The 23,663-nt window shown below is 40.2% G+C and overlaps 1 protein-coding gene across 2 annotated transcripts in view; it reads left to right on the top strand.

Annotated features, from left to right (window-relative positions):
- Positions 1 to 23,663, top strand: part of VPS50 (VPS50 subunit of EARP/GARPII complex) — a 94,971-nt gene that overhangs the window by 33,680 nt on the left and 37,628 nt on the right. For both annotated transcript variants that reach the window (XM_069859637.1, XM_069859638.1), the window contains exons 12-15: positions 1,877 to 2,017; positions 8,532 to 8,667; positions 22,617 to 22,714; positions 23,413 to 23,507. In XM_069859637.1, the coding sequence (XP_069715738.1) occupies positions 1,877 to 2,017; positions 8,532 to 8,667; positions 22,617 to 22,714; positions 23,413 to 23,507 (470 nt within the window). The remainder of the gene's footprint in view (positions 1 to 1,876; positions 2,018 to 8,531; positions 8,668 to 22,616; positions 22,715 to 23,412; positions 23,508 to 23,663) is intronic.

A 23,663-nucleotide genomic window follows, 5' to 3' on the forward strand; every position in this document is an offset into this window, starting at 1 on the left:
AAGGCAAGGAGGGTAAGGAGATGAGAAGGTCCTGGCCTTCGTTAGTGATCAGCATTTGTAACATAGTGAGGCTAAACATGGTGATGCCAGTATAGCAATGATGTTTTGCTTAGAGAAGAGATAGCTTCAGAAGGCTTTATTTGTTAAAGGTCACGTCAAACTGCCTGTACCCTGATGAAAGGACAAGAACCCCATTAATTCTTTATTATGCTTGTTTTCTTTTTTTAATGTTTTTTTTCCAGTATTCAGAAGTGTGTCTGAAATGAAAATGCCTTTTTTCGGTTTGTTTTTAAATTTTGGGCGTTTTTTTGTTTCTTTCTAATTAGAGTTTTTCTAGCATGGTTGGGTTCTTTTTCAGTGGCTTGGCGGTGATGATAGTGTAGCTCTGCAGTAGGATAGAAATGGATTTCTTTTGCCATACTTTGATGATGTGCAGGACTATTGGGAGTGCCTAAAGACTGCAACTTAGAACCAGGAGAGAAATTAAGTAGATGTTTCCTTTGTTAGTGCACTGCATGCACTGTCTGTCTTTACGCAATAGGAGTAGTAGTAATGCATTCACTGCTTCAAAGTCTAGTGGATGATATGTTGGGAAAGGCAGACTTTTTCTTGTTGGAGAGGAATGAATTTTCTGAACAAAAGAAAAGTGTTATTTGTTACTGCATGGTTTTGCCTGCTCTGTTCTCATGACAGAGCGACTTGCTTTTGACATTCTTTCATTACTATTAAAGTATGTGTTTTGAACTTGTCCTGAGAATAATTTAGTTGCCATCATTACTGAAATATCTCTCATTTTGACCCTTTCTTATTAAACAAAATGACAGGAACCTTCAGTGTTTTCAGTACTTTTCATGTTTTCATTTGTCATTTTGTTTTATTTGACTAATTCAAGTTAGGAATAGCTGCAGAAGATTGGTTATTTGCAATAGAATTGAAATAGAATTACTTGCTTGTTTTTTATGGGGGTAGTTAAGAATGCCAAATAGCAAGTAGCAGACAAACGTTCTCAAATTTGCATGATCTCATAACTCAATTCTGGCATCTAAAATATTTTTTATCAATTTTTGTATACGATATATATGAATTATTAGCGTATCTTGAAACAGTGAGAAAATTCAGTTTCCAAAATAGACTAATGTTATGCATGATTTATTAACAAGGGTTAAATAACTTGGAAACAGTCAGACCTGAAACTTAGGCATGATTAAGCTAAAACTTATATAGTTGTTTGCTTGTAGTACATGTACTGATATTTGTTTTTCTGAAAGAAGTAAGTTTTGTTATACAAATGTCCTGTTTTTTAATTGCAAAGAGGGTTTTCATAAGGAATTTATAGGTATGATGTGCATGCCTTTCTGTAACACGCAATCCTACTTCATATTCTTCAAGGAAGAACTCAGTTTGGCAGGTGGATGGATTGAAGACTTTGTAGTTTTGGTTTTAGTTTTAGTAATTGCAAAGCAAACCTTTTTATGTTAATTGGAAATGCTTCCAGTCAGAAAACCAGCACTGTTCTCAACTCATTTTTTTGACACATTCATCAATGATTGGGAGGGTAAATGAATGAATGAGTAAATTCTATAATTAAATATATTTTATATGCATAAAATTAATATTTAGTAGTGCTAATGTAAAAAGAACTGGTGAGTAACAGAAAGAAGATGGCTGGGGAAGTGGGTTTTACTGGTAACACCTGGAATCTTTTACGTTGCCATATTGTAATATTGCAAAGTCCTATGTTAGATACTTTTGAGACAAAGTTTTGGGGGCCATGCTTACAATATCCTATGTTCAGTATTGAAGATTTACATTAAAAAATGATGGCATGCAAAATTTATTTTTACTATTTTATTTTATATTATTCCTTTTCTTTCAGACAGCAATGGACCAGTTACATATGCACTTCACTCAAGCCATTCACAATACCGTGTTTCAAGTAGTCCTTGGATATGTGGAGCTGTGTGCAGGAAACACAGACACCAAGTTTCAGAAGTTACAGTACAAAGACCTCTGTACAGTATGTAATTATTGCCTATTTCCCCTGTTGTAAGTCTACCTGATGTTAGTAGGGATTTGGTTATTAAAATAACATCGGAGCTGCTGTGGTTTCTTAGTACAACTCAGACTGAGAGATCGGTTATTCACAACATAATGTGGATTTTGATTGCACTGAATCTTACCACTTTAGGTGGTGTGTACACTAACACCAAATGAATGTAAAGAAGTAAATCGTAGGATGCTAACAGGAGACCAGTAACTCAAAACTTCAGTATAATATGCTAGTTACTGCATTCACTATTGTCCTTGAACTTTATTCCAGTGACCTTTATTCCTTGCATTATTTTTTAGGCAGTAGTCACAGTTTCTGTAACTCTGCATTTCAGTAAGGATTGTTGTAAAGGTACCCACTTAATTGGAGTCTTCCCATTAATCCGAACTTTGGATCAGGTTGATAGCACTTCTTGTGTAAGAAAAAAGACAGCTGTAATGTTGATATGCAAAAGCCTGATGATCACAGACTGGATGTAGTCATGTATTTTCCTCTAGTATGGATTTTAGATGCAGTTTCTTGCATGTGTGTATTTTGTTTCATTTCTTAAAGTGTTAGTATAAATTACTGTATTCTGAGTAGTATTTTAAGTTCACTATCTAATTCTTTCACTTGTGATTTTACTGTTACCCCTTGAGAAATTTTCTTAAACTTCAATGAAGGGGAGGGAGTGGGTGAGAGATTTTGGGTGCTTCTAGTGTTGATTTAAAATTTGAAATTATATTTCTACCTTGAATGTTCTTTAGCACCCTTGTTTCAGTCACAGGTTAAGACTTCATCATAGTTCATCAACTCAAGGATCCACTCCATCAGTTGCAATTTATTAAATCAGAGTATGGTCACAGGGAGATTAAGGTTCATATTCTGATCCATTTTCTGCTTCTTTTCCAAACTCCAGGGAACACATAGATTCAACTAGTAAACAATACATCTGTATTGAAAACCATTTCACTTCAAAGAGGTGCCCCTCTGACTTACAGTCTAAGAACCTTCACATGAGTGAATGTGGATTGTGATAAACTAATTCATCAGGAGTAATTAACATAAGTATAGAATCATAGAATCATAGAATAACCAGGTTGGAAGAGATCCACCGGGTCATCGAGTCCAACCATTCCTACCAAACACTAAACCATGACCCTTAGCACCTCGTCCACCCGCGCCTTAAACACCTCCAGGGAAGGTGAATCAGCCACCTCCCTGGGCAGCCTGTTCCACTGCCCAATGACCCTTTCTGTGAAGAATTTTTTCCTAATGTCCAGCCTAAATCTCCCCTGGCGCAGCTTGAGGCCATTCCCTCTTGTCCTGTCCCCTGTCACTTGGGAGAAGAGGCCATCACCCTCCTCTCTACAACCTCCTTTCAGGTAGTTATAGAGAGCAATGAGGTCTCCCCTCAGCCTCCTCTTCTCCAGGCTAAACAACCCCAGCTCTCTCAGCAGCTCCTCGTAAGACTTGTTCTCCAGCCCCCTCACCAGCTTTGTTGCTCTTCTCTGGACTTGCTCTAGAGCCTCAACATCCTTCTTGTGGTGAGGGGCCCAGAACTGAACACAGGATTCGAGGAGCGGTCTCACCAGTGCCGAGTACAGAGGGAGAATAACCTCCCTGGACCTGCTGGTCACACCGTTTCTGATACAAGCCAAGATGCCATTGGCCTACTTGGCCACCTGGGCACACTGCTGGCTCATGTTCTGTCAGCTGTCAACCAACACCCCCAGGTCCCTCTCCTCCAGGCAGCTTTCTAGACAGACTTCTAGTCTGTAGCACTGCATAGGGTTGTTATGCCCCAAGTGCAGGACCCAAGTGCATTTGGCCTTGTTAAACCTCATGCCATTGGGCTCTGCCCAGCAGTCCAGCCTGTTCAGATCCCTTTGCAGAGCCTCCCTACCCTCCAGCAGATCAACACTTCCACCCAGCTTAGTGTCGTCCGCAAACTTGCTAAGGGTGCACACAATGCCTTCATCCAGGTCATTGATAAAGACATTGAACAGGGCTGGACCCAGCACTGAGCCCTGGGGAACCCCACTTGTCACTGGCCTCCAGCTGGATTTCACACCATTTACCATCACTCTCTGGGCCCGGCCATCCAACCAGTTTTCCACCCAGGAGAGTGTGCACCTGTCCAGGCCAGAGGCTGACAGTTTCTCAAGCAGAATGCTGTGAGAAACTGTGTCAAAGGGTTTCCTGAAGTCCAGGAAGACCACATCCACCGCCTTTCCCTCATCCAGCAGCCGAGTCACTTTGTCATAGAAGGCGATCAGGTTAGTTTGGCAAGACCTGCCTTTTGTGAACCCATGTTGACTGGGCCTGATCAGCCGGTTCTCTTTCATATGCTTCATGATAGCACTCAAGATCACCTGTTCCATGACTTTCCCTGGCACTGAGGTCAGACTGACAGGCCTGTAGTTTCCTGGATCCTCCCTGCGACCCTTCTTGTGGATGGGCACAACATCAGCCAGCCTCCAGTCCAGTGGAACTTCCCCAGTCTTCCAGGACTGTTGGAAGATGATGGAAAGGGGTTTGGCCAGCACATCCGCCAGCTCCTTCAATACCCTTGGATGAATCCCATCTGGCCCCATAGACTGGTGGGTGTCTAGTCGGGCTAGCAAGGCTCTGACCACCTCCTCTTGGATCATGGGAGCCTCATTTTGCTCCTCTAGCTCCTGGGTTTCTACACAGGCAGAACGACTTTCTTTACAATTAGAGACTGAGGCAAAGAAGGCATTAAGTACCTCAGCCTTTTCCTCATCCCCTGTCACTGTTGTTCCTTCTGTGTCCAATAGGGACTGTATGGTCTCCCTAGTCCTCCTTTTATTATTTATATATTTATAGAAGGATTTTTTGTTATCTTTCACAGACTTGGCCAATCTGATTTCTAGTTGAGCCTTAGCCCTTCTGATTTTTTCTCTACACAATCTCACTTCGCTCCTGTAGTCCACCCAAGAGGCCTGTCCCCTCTTCCAGAGCCCATAAACGTTTCTCTTCTTCTTGATATCACTGAAGATCTCTCTGTTCAACCAAGCCGTTTTTCTCCCCTGCCGGCTCTTTTTCAGGAACATTGGGATGGTTTTCTCCTGAGCTGTTAGGATTTCCTTTTTGAAGAGCTCCCAGCCCTCATGGGCTCCCTTGCCCTTAAGTACTGTCTCCCATGGGACTTTGCCAACCAGCCTTCTGAAGAGTTCAAAGTCTGCCCTCTGGAAATTTAATGCTACTGTCCTACTAACCACCCTCTTCACTTCACCTAGAACAGAAAACCCTATCATCTCATGATCGCTTTGTCCTAGGCGTCCACATACTGCCACATCCCCCACAAGGCCTTCTCTGTTCACAAACAGCAGGTCCAGGAGGGCACCCTCCCTTGTTGGTTCATTCACCAGCTGTGCAAGGACATTGTCTTCCATGCACTCCAGGAACCTCCCAGACTGCTTCCTTTCTGCTCTATTGTACTTCCAGCAGATATCAGGAAGATTGAAGTCTCCCACAAGAACAAGAGGCATTGATCTAGAGATTAACCCCAGCTATTTATAGAAGAGCTCATCAGCTGTTTCTCCTTGGCTGGGTGGTCTGTAACAGACTCCCATCACAAAATCTACCTTCTGGTGGGCTCCTCTGATTTTAACCCACAGGCACTCAATCTCCTCATTGCCACAATCCATCTCAATGGTGTCCAAGTCCTCCCTTACAAAGAGGGCTACCCTGCCTCCTCTCCTACCCTTCCTATCCCACCTGAAGAGCTTGTACCCCACCATAGCTGTACTCCAGTTGTATGAGCCATCCCACCACGTTTCCGTGATGGCAACAACATCATAGGCTCCTTGCCTTACGACAGCTTCCAGCTCTTCCTTCTTATTCCCCATGCTGCGTGCATTGGTGTAAATGCACTTCAGCTGAGCTGCCGAACCTTCAGCCCTCTTAGAGGGAGCAGAGTTCATTCCCAGTTGCCTGGTAACTGGAGTATCTAGCTCCAGAGTGCCTGTATCTCCCTTAGCACCCCGAGGTGGGTTCTCCCCCACTTTCTGTGTGGTGATGTACTGGTGGGCCTCACCAGCACACCCTCTCCGAATCAGCATTGCCCCACGTCCAGGCTCGTTCCTGTCTAGCCTGGGCTCACCCCCCTCCCCCTTCACATCTAGTTTAAAGCTTGATTTATGAGCTTAGCTAGGTTTTTAGCAAGAGCTTTAGTCCCCCTAGGAGACCCACGTGTCCCATCCTTAGCAAGAAAGCCTGGGGGTGCGTGAGCCACCGCATGATCAAAGAAGCCAAAGCCCCTCTCCTCACACCAGGCTCAGAGCCAGGCATTAATCGAATTCTTCTTCCTGACTTCCAGCTCCTCTCTATTTAGTCTTGGGATGGAGCAGAATACTATTTGTGCCCCAGAGCCCTCCATCATTTTCCCAATCGCCCTGAAGCCATTCTTGATGGTTTTGGTCTTTCTGTTTACTAGATCATCATTACCAGTTTGGACTACTATCAGAGGATAGTAGTCTGTCTCGTGGACCAGGGAAGGAAGTTTTCTAGCTACCTCCTTCACTGATGCCCCTGGTAAGCAGCAGACCTCTCTGTGGAGCGGGTCCGGTCTGCAAATGGGTCCCTCCGTTCCTTTTAGGAGGGAGTCCCCTACAACAATCACCCTCCTCTTCTTCTTAATGGAGGATGTTTTTATCTTTTTCTGAGGATGGTGTGGCCTAGGGAAAGATTCTAGGCTGTGGGGCAAATGAACAGAATGAGTAATGTTCAGATAGGTGGTATTAGCACTCCACTGAGATGAAAGAAAGTTGAAGAAAGCCAGCAAGCCCTGATCTCTGTTCTCTGCACTGCAGCCCTTTTGTATTTCTGCTTTAAGTCTTCAAGGGTTAGTTTTGTTTTCATTTCTTAGTTTCTGATGCACTTTTCTGAGGACTTTTTGGTTTATCCTTTTGTATGCCCTTTAGTTTATTTCTCATTCTTTGCTAATATTTAGAATACTAAGTCCTTTTATCTACACTTGCAAGCAATATTACTGAGCTCCTGCTGATATCTTCTGAAATACAGTTTAAGTGCTCAAGTTGTTCCTTACCCTTTACAGTGGAGAAGGATCTTTTCAGATCACTGGAAATACCAAATTTTGTAATGCACAGAAAGAAAGTGGGTTTAACTACATGGTTAAAAAGTTATTACCTTATTGTTTCTATTTGGTTTTCCTTTTGCAAAACTCTCATGAGATGTTTCTTTAGCTATGTGACCTTGCAATAGTGGGAATCTGGCATTTTGTACAAAGGAAGGTACTAAAACTTTGGGACTTTAATGTACTACAGATAGTGCAGGAATTTCCTTGAAATGTACTGATTTTTTTTTTTTTGATATTTCTCTACTGTCTTGGTAACTATTAGATATTTAGGCTGCAGGTGGGAAATTTTGGTCTCTGGTACAAAGCATGTTGTTCAGTGTTGGTGTTAACCTACTGCAGTGCATTTGTGAAATCAGACTGGATTATCATAGCAATTCCATTTCTAACTTCTCAGAGAAAAAATGCCAACAGATTTTAATCTCTTCATTCAGTTGTCAGGGAATAAATTATTTAAGACTAAAATATGAGCCTTAATATGTGTCTACTTCCAGTGCCTTACTATGTGTCTGCTTTCCAGTGGGAAACTATGAACTATTCTCTGTGTTAGTGTTAGTTTGAAGTGCTAATTTCCAGGCTTCTCTGAGAATCTTTAAATAATAGTATAACTGAAATTGCGTTTGCCTAGCTGGACTTTGCTCTTCTCTATAAGCTGTGGGGCTGAGCTTCTTCAGCAAATGAAGATGAAAGTGACTTGCCATTGCCACTGAGATAAGCAACAGTCGTCTTTATTTAACAAGTCCCCTTCTCAAATTCATCTGTTTACCTGACAGTCTCCTCTTGGATATCTCTGCTGCAAATCTGTCTCTTTGATCAAATCGATACTCTTCACCTAATGAATATCTTAAGTCATTATTTGCTCTTTGGACTGGAGTGGACTAAGGAGGTGGGATGGCTGATATCTATGCTCTTTGTTTGTTTGTTGGTAAACTACTTCTTTATACAACATTCAGTCCAGCAGGGAGACAACCAGGATGACCTCTGTGCAGTACTGAAGTATGAGTATCTCTGTCATTGAATGGGTGCAGTCTTTGCGTGTCACAGGGGAAGCTCCATCCCTCTTTTATAGTGAGATGTGTTGACCCTTAGCTCTATCTACCTTGCTGTTCCATAAATATAAGAGGTATATATATCATAATATAATGACCAATTGGAAAAAAAAAAAGGTGCTAACAAATAAAGTTTGCACTTTTAGACACTGTTTGATTAGTTGGCTTAAACCAGGCATTCATCAGCTCTGAAAATATGTTTGAAAAGGAAACTGCTACATGTCAAAGACCTCAGCTGTATGAATATGGAGAGTTTTGTGTGGTTTGTTTTGCCTTTGAGGAAAATGAGTACAATTGTTACATTTCACACTATTATTTTATTTTTCTGTAGCATATTACATCAGACAGCTACATTCCATGCCTTGCTGATCTCTGCAAAGCCCTCTGGGAAGTCATGCTCAGTTACTACCGAACGATGCAGTGGCATGAAAATCATGACCAAGATGAGGCAGCAGCTGTGTCCTCAGGTAGGAAACTGTTGTGGAAATCAAAGTTCTGATATTTGGAAATAACTTTTCTTGTGCTCAGGTTGGTAATTTGTGTGTCAGGATCTTTGTGGTCTTGACTCGATCCCTTCAGTATTATTGCTTATGATGTGCAGTAAGGACTTAAATACTCACTGGATTTCAGGAATCTTCAGTGTGTATGTGCCATTGTTACAGATATAAGCAGTTTTATTTTAAGTAGTGCTTATTGTTGAGCTGGAAGTCAGCTATGGTAGATGACTACCAAATCTGAGGATTTTTCTCTTTAATTATAGGACCAGGGTGAAATTTCAGGTACTTGATCAATGTTGAAATTTCCACTGCATATTAAGCTTAGCAGATCAAGGTACTGGATTGTGTATCAGGAAAGGTGACCAAAACAATAGGGAATGAATCTGTTGTAAATCTGTCATGATTTTAAGGAAATCCCGTTTCCTGAATGTTTTGCGTAATCTTTGTATCCTTTATATTAAGAAGAAAGGGTAAAAAGTTGGAAATGGAAGTAAAGAATAGATCTTGGAACACTTTCCTTCCTACAGTTTATTTGAAATTGAACATTTCTTTCAGAAGTCAGATTTATTATGGATTTAAAGTCTTCAAAAGAATGAAATTTATGCTAATTAACATTGTCTTCCTACTTTAAAGTTGAAAAATTAATGAAAATATTTTTTTGGAGTGTCCTTCCTGTATGGTGTAGAATCTTAAAAAAAAAAACACGTAGAATTACTGAAACTGTTATTTCAGATGCAGGTTTTAAGTGTATAAGAATTAAAATTCAGAGTTGAAATATTTAATTTTGAGATGCACCATGTGAAGAAAGATTACCCATTCCCAATGTTTTATTAACCTTTGAATTTAAAATAATTTCGGTTAGTTACATTTCCTTTTCTTGTTTTCATTTTGTTATAGTCTTTGTATGTGTGAAGTAGAGTAAGTATCTGAAAGAGATTATTGCATGGAAATTGCTGAGCTCTAGATGTAATTTTAAATAGTTCCCCTTGGTGTGATTACCTGGGATATCCTGATGAGAGAAAACCGTTTGCACTGCAAAACCTTTTAAAGGAACCATTAAGGCTAATAAAATGGTATATTCAGTCACATGAGTAATTTTAAATGCATTGCTTTTTAAATGTGTGCCAGAGTGTTTTGGTACATTTGCTACTAATCCTGTAAATCTCCTGTCACTCAATTTTTAATTTTCTGGAGACATTGTGGCTTGGTTGTACTGTACAGCTAGAATAAATTTGAGCTACAGAATCATTTTTTCAAATACCTCAGCAATGATAAAGTACATGAAAGGGAATTTCACAAGCATAATTTAATTTCAGAGGGACTATAAATATCTACCAAATGTCTGTTATTTGTAAAAGCCATTGCTCATGCTGTAGTAATTATTAAACCTGTAGATGGAAGTCTCATTCTGTGTTTATTGATTCGTTAGCTGTGATGAGTGCTAGAACCAAAGAGTAAAGTCCCTGTAAGAGAGGAAAAGTCCTGCGTGGATTATGGAAAGGAGGTTGCACTCATCTAGAACATGCATCACACATTTGTGATTGTTAATGCCTGTTACAGATGTTAAAATGTTTTGCATAACTTGTGACCCTTCTGCATTTCTGAGGAAAGGTGTGTGTCTGCATTGTATTGTTAAATATTCTGCTTATTTGTGTTCTGAAAATTGGTTTAGTTTGAGACTGAAGAGCAAAATGGAATAGAAAATAACTTTCACAACAGCATTTTTTTTGTTTGTAATGTTTATAGGAGTGAGACCTCGAGGCAGTTGTTCTGTCAGTTATAGTGCAGAGCGGTCTTTGAAGATCACTTTTTTTAAGATCAATTAAAAAAAACCTTACTTGAAATAACCTAAACGGAAACAGATAATTATCACTAGATATTAATGGAATCCTAAATATTTTTAAAGCATGAGGCATATTTTAGTAGCTTTCATGAAATAGGAAATACTAATGAGATTTGGTTCGCTGAAGTGTTATAACAAAGTAGCAGTAAATCATAGTGAAATATATGGCATTGATAATTCTATGAATCATCATTAATAACACTTAACCAATTGCTCTTGCGCACTGAGGGAAAGGTAGAATTAAGTGCTCATATGCAGGACTTGTTTAATCATACTGAAAAGTCAGTGACCTAAAAGTATCAGCTGCAGAGCATGAAATGAATTCTGTATCACATTAAATGGACTGCTATTTACTCTGTTAATTTGTTTGTTTAATAAACAGCAAATTACTGTGATACGGGTTTTCATGGCTGAAAATAAGCTGCTTACTGAGAAATCTTGCATTGCACTGTTGGTCAAGGCCAAAACATTGTTTGTGTTTGTATCATAGAATCAAAGAAGAAATAAGTTTTAAGGTGACTTGTGTGGGTTGTTTTGTCTTTCCGGCTCAAAGCAAAGTAAACTTCAAGTCTTATCGGTTTGTGTAAGGTCCTGTCTGGTTCAGCTGGATTTCCACAGGCCATAAAATCTACTGTGACAGTGATGTAATTTACATGTATTCCTGAGGCGCTAATTTAACAGAAGAACTGGAACTGAGCAGCAAAATGACAAGAATAGCATTTAAACTGCTGATTTCACCTAGTGGTGAAAGTTGGTAATAACTGTTGTAGCTGTAATAGATACAATGAAAAACAAGAAGACAGTGGTGTAAGATTTAATTGCAACCATATTGTTTTCAAAACATTCCATTTATAATACTGCATAAATTCTGTGGAATACCTGCTTGATGTTCAGATAATGAAGTTAGAGGACAGTGATTTGATTGATTTCTTTTTTTTTTCTCTCTGCCTAGTGAGGATTAAACAAAACCCTTTTGCTATGGCTGAAGGCTGCCTTTACAAATTTTGGAGAAATACCGAGAAACCTGAAAAAATCTGTATTTAAAAAGCAGGAATCTAGAATAATATCTCCTGGATGCTTCTGATTCTTATTTTTATGTGAAATTACAATATTTATGTATTTATTCCAAATTCTTCAAAGGTAATTTTCAAAATGCTTGTGGACCTTAGTCTAATCTATTCCTTGATTTTCAAGGAAGTTGTCCTAAATTCATATGTTTGCATGTGTGAAATTAGCTGCAATGCAGTTCATTAAAAGATTGGAAACAAGACCCCTTTCTTAGTATGACTGGCCATAACAAGGAGCACTGTGAGATTGCAAGGGATAAAATTGCATGGATTATTAGTAAACAATATGCCGCGATTAAGAGATGGGACATAGCTTGATACAAGCAAAAGCGTCTGATTTATTGCGTTTAAAGCACATATTTATAGTGGTTATACAATGCGTGTTTCATACTGATTGGTTTTTACACTACACTAGGCAATTACGGATTGGTTAATACAAATGAGCCTTTTTTAAACATCTACCTTCTTTCAGCAACAGCAGCAGCTCCTCTCATCAAGGCCACTGTTTTGCAACCACAGACACCCGTGCTCATCTGCATGGAGCCAGTAGTCTCTATTCCTTTCTAAACAAAAGCCTTATCTCACTCCTCCCAGGGTCTCTGACTGACAAGTTCCAGCACGTTCTGTCCTACATCTCCCCCTTCCTGTTGCACAACAAGAATCTTATCCACCCATTCTTTCTAGAATCGATCACCCAGGGACATCCTTTAACTACCACCCATAAGATTAAGAGCATCCGTAATGTTAATGTCCTCCTCATTCTTGTTGACTGCTTTCGTGGCTGGGGCTCAACACTTGTCACGCAGCAATGCGGGCTTGATCCACCTCGCAGGTGCCCAAAGTGGTCCTGTATCTGTTAAAACACAAGCCTAACCTCGTCTCCATGTTAGTAGCTTTTACAGACCTGTCCATTGCCCATAATAACTGTTTTTCAATAGCACTTTCACATTGTCTTATATTTGCTCTAATTTTGATGACATGGTTTGTACATGCTTCAACTTCGGCACAATTTGATTATCTCCTGCTAATCGCAAAAAATTCATTACATATTGCTCCATTGCTCCTTGGTGTCTCTCCTGATTCCCCCCTTTTTCTGTTTTGCTAACAATGTTTTTATTACTTGATGGGTACGTTCAATAATGACATGACTTGGTAAATGGATATCAATACTTTCTGGATAATCTATTAGATCTACTTATAAATTCAAAATATTTACCATGCACCACTTAGCACATTCTTTTGTCATTGGGATATAAATGATTGTCGAGCCTTGGCCTAATAACTGAACACTTCTTTTTCTTCCCTTGGTGATTATCATTGTAATCATTTCAAATTTAGTGAGTATGGTTTTTGGGGTTAGTGTGGTAAAATATCCACTCAATAATTCGTAATGAAGCTTTTGAATTTTCCTCTATCATTGCCTCAATTATCCCTAAAGGTTGTCTGCACTATGACCCAGCAATTGCTGACGAGTAACATTGGAATGCAGAGTGTTCTCACAACATTTTCCTAGAGAGATAACACCGTTAACTCCTTTGGACTTCTTCAAGGCTGAGAGAAAAGAAAAAACTTAGAAAGGAAGGAGAAGGGGGGGGGGCACTCACACACATACAGCTGCATGTTTTGCTAGGTATTTTAAAACTTTTCCTTCTGAAGCCTTTCATTCCAAAGATCCCCAGGTAAATTTACCTGTTTGCCGTCTTAGTGGACATTTGAGATTGAAAGGTCCCAGAGATGTATTTCTAAGATTAATCAAAACCGATTTGTAAGTCTTACAAACGTTTGAAGCGCTTCAAACACACACACACATACAACCACTCATTTCTCAGCTAGCCGAATACATTCATACAATGTTGGTTATCACTATTGGATCCACAATTTTTCCATGTTACGGATATTTAAACTACATACGGTACTGGGAACATACAACACTTAAGATATGTACATGCATTATCTAGTAAGGCTTATATCGATTGTCTAACAAATATTTCACTTATGGTAGACTTTTGTAGTTTCTGCATTGATAGAATCACGGACTGGTCAGTTGAACCACAGCCTCTGTCTCTTCATGGGGTACAATTGCTGAAAAACAAATCAGATGAGTGATTCTAGTGCCCTTTGATATAAAGTCAGAAGGCATAGGCATCCAAACTATTACTTGCATCGCTCTCATAAAGTTGGCATCAGTCAATTCTGGTAAAACAAGCAATCTTTGTAACAGGTGATGATGCAATTAACAGTGCAGTAAGTCCATTTTCCGTTTTTATTTGAGAGGGTATACCCAAAGTGGCAAAGGCACGCATCAAATGTTTACGGACGTCACATGCTTTTTCTCCTGTGTGACAAGAAACAAATAAGGCGCCGGAAAAGGTGTCTATAGAAGGGTGAATATATTGCAGTTTGCTAAATTCCGGAAAGTGAGTTACATCCATTTGCCATAGCTGTAAACTTTGTAGTCCTCTGGGATTAACTCCTCCTGCTATCGACGGAAAAGAATGTCTTTGGCAGTCAGGGCATACAGCAACGATATTAGATGCTTGCTGAGAGGTGAGGCCAAACTGTCGTTTGAGACCTCCAGCATTCTGGTGAAAAAAGGAATGGCTAAGTCTAGCCTGTGCTATGCGATCGGGCAATACCTGTACTGGTAATATCAATAAATCGGCCCGTCAATTCCCTTCTGCAATAAAGCCAGGTAGAGAAGTGTGTGACCTATCATGCATAACAAAATAGGGGTGAGAGTGAGAGTCCAAAAGAAAAATAAGCTCCTGTAACAAGGCAAATAAGTTAGGATGTGAGAGGTCACGCAATAAAGATGCTTCGACTCTCTCTACAATCCCGGCAACATAAGCAGAATCAGTAACAAGATTAAGTGGTGTGATCCACTTCCGGAAAACTCGAACTACTGCAGTCAGTTCCACTATTTGGGGGGATCCAAGAACGGTGTCTGTGTCTGAGTTCCATCGTTCATGTTGGTCATCCCACCATAAAATAACTGACTTATGCGTTTTTCCAGACCCATCTGTAAATACGGTAAGGGCCTGTAATGGCTGATCACTCCTTTTCGGCTTAGGCATTAAACGAAAATCTGCATTAAGTAACTTATGTGAAGGTGGATGGGATGTAAGTTGACCTGCATAGTCAGCTAGTGCCATAACAAAGGCATCTGATTGTTGATAGAGCCACTGTAAATACATATTTGTTACAGGTAAGCAAATACAAGTAAAATCTACTCCTGATAATGCTAGCAAACGTTGCCTGGCCTTAATTATCAAACAGGCAAACATTTCATTCTGAGTCAAAATAGTTTTTGACGATTGATTCGGCAAAAAAATCCATTCAATAATTAACAGTGGGTCTGATTTTTCGAAATCCCGTTGAAATATCAGGGCATGAGGCTGTCGAGTGGGATTTAAAATGATCAGGTAAAAAGGTAATTCGGGAGCCTACCGATGTGCTTGTTTAAAGCTGATTGCCATAGCAACCTTTTGTAAGGAGTTAATGGCCTCAGGGCCAAGACTGCGGTGGGAACACAAGTCAGTATATCCCTTGAGAAGTTTGAACAAGGGGCCTAAGTCCGTGTTAGAAATTCCCAACTGTGGCCGGACCCAATTGATTGTGCCTAATAGTTTCTGTACATCATGTAGATTTTTTACATTTGTTCGTATCTGTAAAGGTTGCGGAATTACAGATTGAGCCCTTATACGCCAGCCCAAATATTTCCATGGTGGTGTTTTGTGAATTTTTTCCGGTGCAATACAAAGGCCTGCCGAATCGATGGCGGTCATGACAAGGGCTACGGCTTCCTCCATGACTTCGTGGCGTTGTGCAGCCACTAGAATATCATCCATATAATGATATAGTAAAACACTGGGCACAGCAGCCCTGACAGGGCTAAGCACTTTAGCCACATACCACTGACAGATTGTAGGACTATTTTTCATACCTTGTGGTAGCACAACCCATCGATATCTTTGCAACGGAGCTTGCATGTTAACGCTAGGAACGGAAAAAGCGAATTTACGAGCATCATTTGAATGGAGGGGGATGTTGAAAAAACAATCTTTGAGATCGATAACAGTCAAATGCCAATCTCGAGGTATCATAGTAGGGGACGGAAGGCCAGGTTGTAGGGCCCCCATGTCTTCCATAGCATCATTAATTTTTCTAAGATCATGGAGCAAGCGCCATTTGCCAGACTGTTTTTTGATTTAAAAATAGGTGAATTCCAAGGACTAGTAGAAGGCACAATATGTCCTTTCAGCAATTGTTCAGCAACTAATTCTTGAAGGGCGCGAAGCTTTTCCAGTGGAAGGGGCCATTGATCAACCCAAATAGGGGTATCAGTTCTCCAAGTTATTTTCAGGGTGTCGCACACTTCAATTGCCCCATCTAAAAATGGGTTCGAATAGACATTACCCACTGGGACAACACATCACGCCCCCACAAAATCATGGGAACGGGCAATACAAAAGTCTTAATGGAGGCTATGTGTCCCTCTGGACCTTGAATTTGGATTAGTTCTAGACTCTGGTGACTGCTACCAGTCCCACCGATTCCAGCTAATGTTTGGGAAACATTGGCTAAAGGCCATTGTGGTGGCCGTTTGACCTGTGATATTACAGTAGCATCAGCTCCCGTGTCAATAATCCCACTGAGCACTATTTATTGTTTCCTATGAATGAGGGTACATTGACATAGGGGTCGTTTTTGAGAGATAGACTGCACCCACAAAATTTGTGGGTCTCCTGTAGACCCAAACCCTCCCTTCCTTTGATAGGGTTGGCAAGAGTCAGGGGGATCTGTTCCCATGGGAATCAACACCAATTGCGCTATACAGCTACCTTTCGGTACCGTACAGGAAGGAAGTGGGGTCCATGCCATGATTTTAATTTCATTAACGCTGTCAGAGTCAATGACCCCCGGCAATACAAAAAGTCCCGACAAGGTAGTAGATGACCTTCCTAGCAATAGCGCCTGTGTCCTGGGGGGTAAAGGTCCCGAAACATTTGTCGATAATAAGTGAACCGAGGAATCTAATAATGTTACTGTGTGTGAGGTTGCCAGGTCCAATCCGGCACTACCTGCTGTTGCTGGGTGAAGACTTGAGGTGGTGCTGTTTCCCTCCGAAGGTTTCGAAAAGTTGGCCGCGGTATTTGTGTCCGCACGCGTCGCTGCCCCGCGCTCCGTGGTTGGTTTCCCTGTATCGGTTGTCCCTGAAAATCATACTTGGAGCGACATTGATTAGCGTAATGACGCCCTCTCCGACATTTGGGACAAATTCCAGGTGTTTGGAATCGAGTTCCAGCGTTAGTACTTAGACAATTTCTTTTCAAATGACCAGGTTTACCACAACCATAACAATTCCCCAGTCCTGTTTGATTCATCGGGGCACGCATGCCTGCGAAAGCCGCGGCCATAGTTTCAAATTTATGATCTATAGTGCCAATTCTATTACAAGCCTCTACCATTTCAATTAATGTAGGATTCGGGTTCGGGAGAGATTTTAACAGTTTCTTACAATCCGCATTAGCATTTTCAATGGCTAATTTCAACAATAAAATTTCCCGGGCCTGTACGTTATCTACTTGTCGTTCCAAAGCCTGTTTTAATCTGTCTATAAATTGCATATAAGGCTCTCGGGGTTCCTGGGTAATAGTAATAAATGCTTTTTGTGGTTTTTGAAAATCAGGGACTTTCAAAAAAGCTTTTTTAGCCTCTTCACGGGTCACCTCAAGGGCCTCACGTGGGATTCGAACCTGATCCACGGGGTTAATATGTTGGCCTGTGCCTGTGAGATGTTCTATGGTTAGCGCGGCTATATCAGCATTACTGTGACCCTCATAAGTCAAAAGAAGTGCCTGTAGTCCCCTCCTCCAGTGAGCTTCCCATAAAGAATATTGTGTAGGCATCAGTAACAATTGTGCCAGAGATTTTAAATCATGTGGAGTCATGACATAGGTATCAAAACCAAAAGATAATAAACTCGCAAAATACGGAGAAGAAAGTCCATGTTCGGTTACCGTACGGCGCAATTCCTTAACAACTGGGAAAGAAAGAGCCTCCCACTGAGCCACCCGACCTTGATAGATAACAGGGGCCACTATGGTTTTTGCAATTTCTAATTCCTCTTCTTTTAAGGCTTGGCGCCTTATGTTAATCCACACATCATGTGGATTGGGGGGGTAGAGGTTTGGTTCCTTTTCAGGATCCACTGGTCCTGGATCAAAGGGATCGTCAGCCCCCGCATCGGGGTGTGCAGAGACAAGCGCAGCCAGTTTAGGGAGGTGAGGGGTTAGTACAGTTGTTGACAATCCTGCACTCGGCTCGAAATTATCGCTCTGCTTTTTTGAGCCGACATGTGCCTTTAACGCTTCAAAAACTTTCTGCCAGGGAGCCCCCAGCTTTTTCGCTCTTTTTTTTTTCTCTATCATAGCATCCTACAGTTTCACCCCCACATCATCCCAGAATTTCCGCGTAAAGATAGTGGATGCAGTTACAGTGGGTATTTTCCCCTGTACCCGTTTAAGTATTACTTTACGATCATGCCCAGAAATATTTTTCCCATGCTTTTGAAGAAGGGCTTTCATAAGTTCGTATACGTCTCTTTCAGGGGAACACACCTGATTCCCCATCTTATAGTTTCCCACAGCTCACCTCTATGCTCCAGAGGGATTTTTGACCGGTCGGTTCCTGCTTCGTTTCAGCAATTTATTCAATATTCCGTGGGACTCGTAGCATGCCACTCAGCCAGGTGGTTCTCCGACCCTTTGGTAATCTCATCCGTATCATGTCGGGGTCACCAATTTGCCGCGATTAAGAGACGGGACATAGCTTGATACAAGCAAAAGCGTCTGATTTATTGCGTTTAAAGCACATATTTATAGTGGTTATACAATGCGTGTTTCATACTGATTGGTTTTTACACTACACTAGGCAATTACGGATTGGTTAATACAAATGAGCCTTTTTTAAACATCTACCTTCTTTCAGCAACAGCAGCAGCTCCTCTCATCAAGGCCACTGTTTTGCAACCACAGACACCCGTGCTCATCTGCACGGAGCCAGTAGTCTCTATTCCTTTCTAAACAAAAGCCTTATCTCACTCCTCCCAGGGTCTCTGACTGACAAGTTCCAGCACGTCCTGTCCTACAACAATAGAAGCTTGTTTGACTCCATCCAACCATTCCTTCATAAATGGCAGTTTGTGAGGACAAGGACTGTGGTCTTCATGTTGAGAGTAGGTCAGAGATACTGGCTTGTTCAAGCTTGGCTTCATTCTGCTGAAGTATAGAAGATAAGAGGTTGCAGAAACTTCTAATGATCACGCTGTGACTAAGATAGCAGGTTATGTTTACTCATGTAGTCAGAGAGAAGATAAATCTGCTTATTGTTTCTCTAGTTGGATTATTCTTTCTATTTGTATTTTGTTTAATCTTCCATGATGAATCACTTTTGAAAATGCATTTGTCAGAATAATTGCTTTCAGGAGAAGAGGAGCATATTTAGGTGCAATTACTAAATTATAATTTACTTTTACAGTGGCTAATATTTGTTTTATGATTTTTCTTTCATAAGAAAATAATTGAGTGCCCTGCCACAGTAGATATAGTATGGAATTATGTTTGAGTCTTGTTTTCATGTCAAGCAGCTTTTTAGCTTCTCATTTTGAGTAATTAAGATAAAGTCAACCCTCAGAAGCAGTCTCAATGACTAAACAGGAAAGAGCTGAACACAGCTTTGCGGCCTTAGAAAAAATTAATATCTATCCCTCATGTAAGCCCAAATGTGATAATGTATTGTATTGTGGCTTTAATTGTGAGGAGGAGTTATTCAATTGAAAGTATCACAGCTTTTATATTATGGCTGCATATAGTGTTGTACTGGCTCTGTATTGAGGTCTGGCCTAATTTTAACTTAACTGACTTGAAGATTCTTCATGGTAGTGTTCATATGTTCACTGTCACAATCCCTAGCTTGCAGATGAAGCTCCCTCAGTGTTTGATAAAGATCAGAATTTAATATCATGTCTAGCCACATCTAATACCTGCACTTGAAAGAAATGAAGCAAGACTGGGATCCTTCTCAGTAACCATACTCACCACATTTACTTAATTTCAGTGGAGCTACAGGTGTTGAAGGTTTCATATTTTTGTTTTTCCTGTTATAACCATTCATGTAATAGAAAACTTGTAATATATATATTTGCAATATATTTTATTTACATGGGAAATGCAAGAAGTTCTTGTTCTGAGAAACATACTTTGAAAAAGTTCAAAGCAGAAAACAGGTTGTTGTTGATGGGGAAAAGGAAGATATATATAATGCTCTTTCTACTCACAGAGAATCTGGTTTAGGATTGGGAGTATGAGGCACTGGTACGTGCTATTTAGGATTAGTGATAAGGATTTCCTTTTGTTACAAAAGGAAACTTTGCTCAGTTGACAGTGAGCACTGGGAGATATGAAGAAAGCATGGTCAGAACATGGTCCGAATCTTCTGTGCCTCTTTGTATTTTAGTTTAATTGAATTGTCAGTATCTGATACCAGTCATAACCATTCTTGTTCAGTGGATGATTCTTCTCTTCCTTGTCATAAACATGCAGTAGTCCAGACAGTGCTGTGGAAGTCTATTCTCCACACATCTGAAAAGGTTTATTCAAGTCTTGTATCTAGTCTCCCATTCTGTACTGCGCTTATTAGTAAGGTGCTCATGATATTTACACATTATTCATCTAGACTACATGGTCTGAACTCAGGGCAAGGCTTAACAGGAAAAGAGCACTTTTGTTATTGACAAAAAATTTCTTTGCACTGGCAAATGGAGGACAGATTTCTGGTTTTTATGGTCCTGAACTCTTCTTCAGTAGACAGCAAAATTAGACATGAAAAATTGCTACTTACTCTGAGGAAAGTGAAACTAAGCTGGGAGGCTTTCTGTACAAAACTACGAAGCCTAGTAGTGAAGAACTGCAAAGGTCAGTCAGGATTATCTCTCAGTGTGGTCCCGGTAGCACATTACTATCTAAGGAACGCTATTATGACAAGGAATCAGTATGCAGGTGGCATTTTTGTCCTTGCTAGTTTTGAATGACCACGTAGAATCCTGTCGCTGCATTGATGGGATCAGCTCATGAATGAAAAGTTGCTGGAGCTGCACCTGAGCCGTCTGGCAGCTTCACAGGATTTAACAGCTGAATGTGCTTCACAGCCTTAGTCCTGTCTCTCTGGGTGGAAGCTGCCTGTAATCCCATTGAGGCAGTTCCATGGCCTTGGATGGCTTCTGAATTCCTTGCTGAACCTCGAAATAAGTTCCACCTTCTCCTCCTCCTCAGTAACGTATTCTGTAAGTTAGGGCTGGCCAAGGCACTAATGCCAGTTCTTGAGGAGCTGTTAAACATTCTACTCTTTACTTCACCTTCCTGTTTGCCTTATAGCTGTGATGTATCAAGCTCGTCATGAAGTCCAAAGCTTAAAAAAGAGTCCATCTTTCAAGAATGTAGTCTAAGTCAAGCATTTTAGACATGCCCTAATCTCTTGGCCACGTCCTGTTGCTCTCCAGGTAGACTCAAATTATAGCTAGAGACTGGCTTTCCCTCTCTGGGTTCCTGTAGGATCTGGGCTTTTTACTGTTTGTTCTTTTGAAGCCTAGGCAGCAGGGATGAGACTGACATGTGCAAAATGATACCTTGGGGCTGGGTAGAGTTTTTTGAGAGGAAGTGCTGGCATCAGGGAAAGAATGGCTCTGAGTTGGGAGCCTGTGTGCGGAGACAGACGGATGAGACTAGCTGGGCCAGGAAGAAGGGAGTGAATGGCCTCAAGTACAGAAAACTAGCTGGAGGTTGCAGAAAAGATGGGAAGATAGGTCTGAGCTGCATGGCGATGCTGGGGTACTACAGGCAATTATAGTTCTCTTTTTGCAGCCTCTTGAATGATAGAGCAGAAGGAGGGCTGTGTGCTTCGTAATAGCCCATATGATTCATGTAATATTTCGCATGAATTTTTGTCTTTCATGTCAACTCACTAAATCATTTGAGCTTTAAAGAACATGCATTGTTTTTCTACTTGTTAAGAACAACAGAGTTTTCTTACACTAGGAAGGTTTGTATGTATAGTCTGCCTAAGACAAAGCTTTCCTGTGGTCAGTCATAGGCTGGGAAGTGAACTGCATTACACTGTGCCATCACAGACTGTGGGCGTAACCACAACTGTATGCTGACAAACGAATGAAATATGCTTCTCGCTTTTTTTTTTTTTAATGGAAATAAAATATATTTTCTCCATGGGAAGAGAGAGGACCACACACAGGAGAAGTTTACCATGCTTTACAGTGCTTTTTTTGGAAAGTGATCCAGTGCTGTGGGAATGAAGGTTTTAGAATTAAATAAAATTATTTGGAAGAATGAAAGACATCTGATTATATGATTGTTTATCCATGAAATCATGTCATAGTTTCATATGAGAGAAGAAAAAAAGAAATAATGCTATATTGCTTGCATAGATCATGGAAACAGTTTCAGTATTTTTTTTTTCAGAGTTGCGAAAAGAATTTGCTGGGTAAGAGAGTTAAAAATCTTGCTTCTGAAATTTTGAAGTTCATGATTATTGTCTAAGGTGTAGAATATCTTAGAGAATCTTGTTGTAAATGATAAGTAGTGCTCACTCCAGCATTCAGCTTTACCTTTTGCATTTGAAATATCAATTTCTGTTATTCTCATCTCTTTTTGATTTTTATTGAATGGGATGTCTTGCTTACATAAAGGCAATCAGAAGCTCACCTGATCTATGTTAGCATATAATATGTGCTTTATTTAGTTAGTTTCAAAAGTCTAGAGCTATGGAGCTCTTCTGGAGGTTGCATTATGAGTAATATGATAATGGCTGCAGCCATTATGAGTAGAAAACTAGGATACATTTTGAGGATACATTAGAAAACTAGGATACATTATGAGTAGAAAACTAGGATACATTTTGAGGCTTTTGGAAATATCTACAATACCTTTGATCTTCAGTTTCAGATGGTAGCAATGTGATTGGAACTGAAGAGAACAGTTTTGACCGCAGTTATGTAAAAAAGAAATTGGAACATGGGCTTTCACGAATATGGCAGGTATGTTTTTTGATTTTTTTTTCCCTAAATATTTATCTCCCCCTCCCCATATTAATTACAGCTGTATTTATACTAATCTTAAAAAACAAAATCCTTGGAGAGATTTGGTTTGAGCCAAATATGTCAAAACAACGGAAATGTAACTTCTACAATTCAGTTACTGCTTGGTTGCTATGCTTACAAACTTAGTCAAAATACCAAGGTGCATAGTACCATGACTTTCATTCCACTTTTCCCAACCTGTGTGCTGCCCCACAATCAATTTTCTTCTAATGCTGTTATATGTTTCTGGTGTAACTGTACCTGTGGAGAACCTGAAGTCTTGTGAACCTGCCTGGTTTCAGAATATTCCTAATCTGACTGCTGGATCAGTTTGATGTGCAATGAGACCTCAAATGCATGATGAAAAGTCATAAACCTTTTACATGGCTGAATTGTAATCCAAAGCTCTGAGTTTGCAGTAACAATAAAGCATCTAGGATTGACCTAGTATTATATAGAGTGTTAAAGAAACCGCTTACAGTAGTATTTTAGATTGTCGATGAGGAATCATTCATGTTGCAGAAAAACTCGTAAATCTCAAAAAGAAGCTAGAAGTGCAAACAAGCCAAAAAGTGCTAACAAACCAGCCATCTGATCCTTCACTTAATTTTGTCTTTAGTGTATTAAGTATATAAAAACTTGTTTGTGTTTTATAGGATGTTCAACTGAAAGTGAAAACATATCTTCTGGGAACTGACCTTTCGAGCTTCAAATATGATGACTTCATATTTGTACTTGATGTTATCAGCAGGTATGCTGATACTTAATACACATGCACAAACCTGAGCTCTGATAAGACAGCACAGTTAATTAAGGCTGATATTTATATTCTGATGCCAACTTTGTTCCTATCTACTGGTTGTTTGAAAAACTCTCACATAAAGAAGTGCTCTCTATGAGTGCCAAT

This window comes from Phaenicophaeus curvirostris, chromosome 6 (genome assembly GCF_032191515.1).
Source record: "Phaenicophaeus curvirostris isolate KB17595 chromosome 6, BPBGC_Pcur_1.0, whole genome shotgun sequence".
Lineage (NCBI taxonomy): Eukaryota > Metazoa > Chordata > Aves > Cuculiformes > Cuculidae > Phaenicophaeus > Phaenicophaeus curvirostris.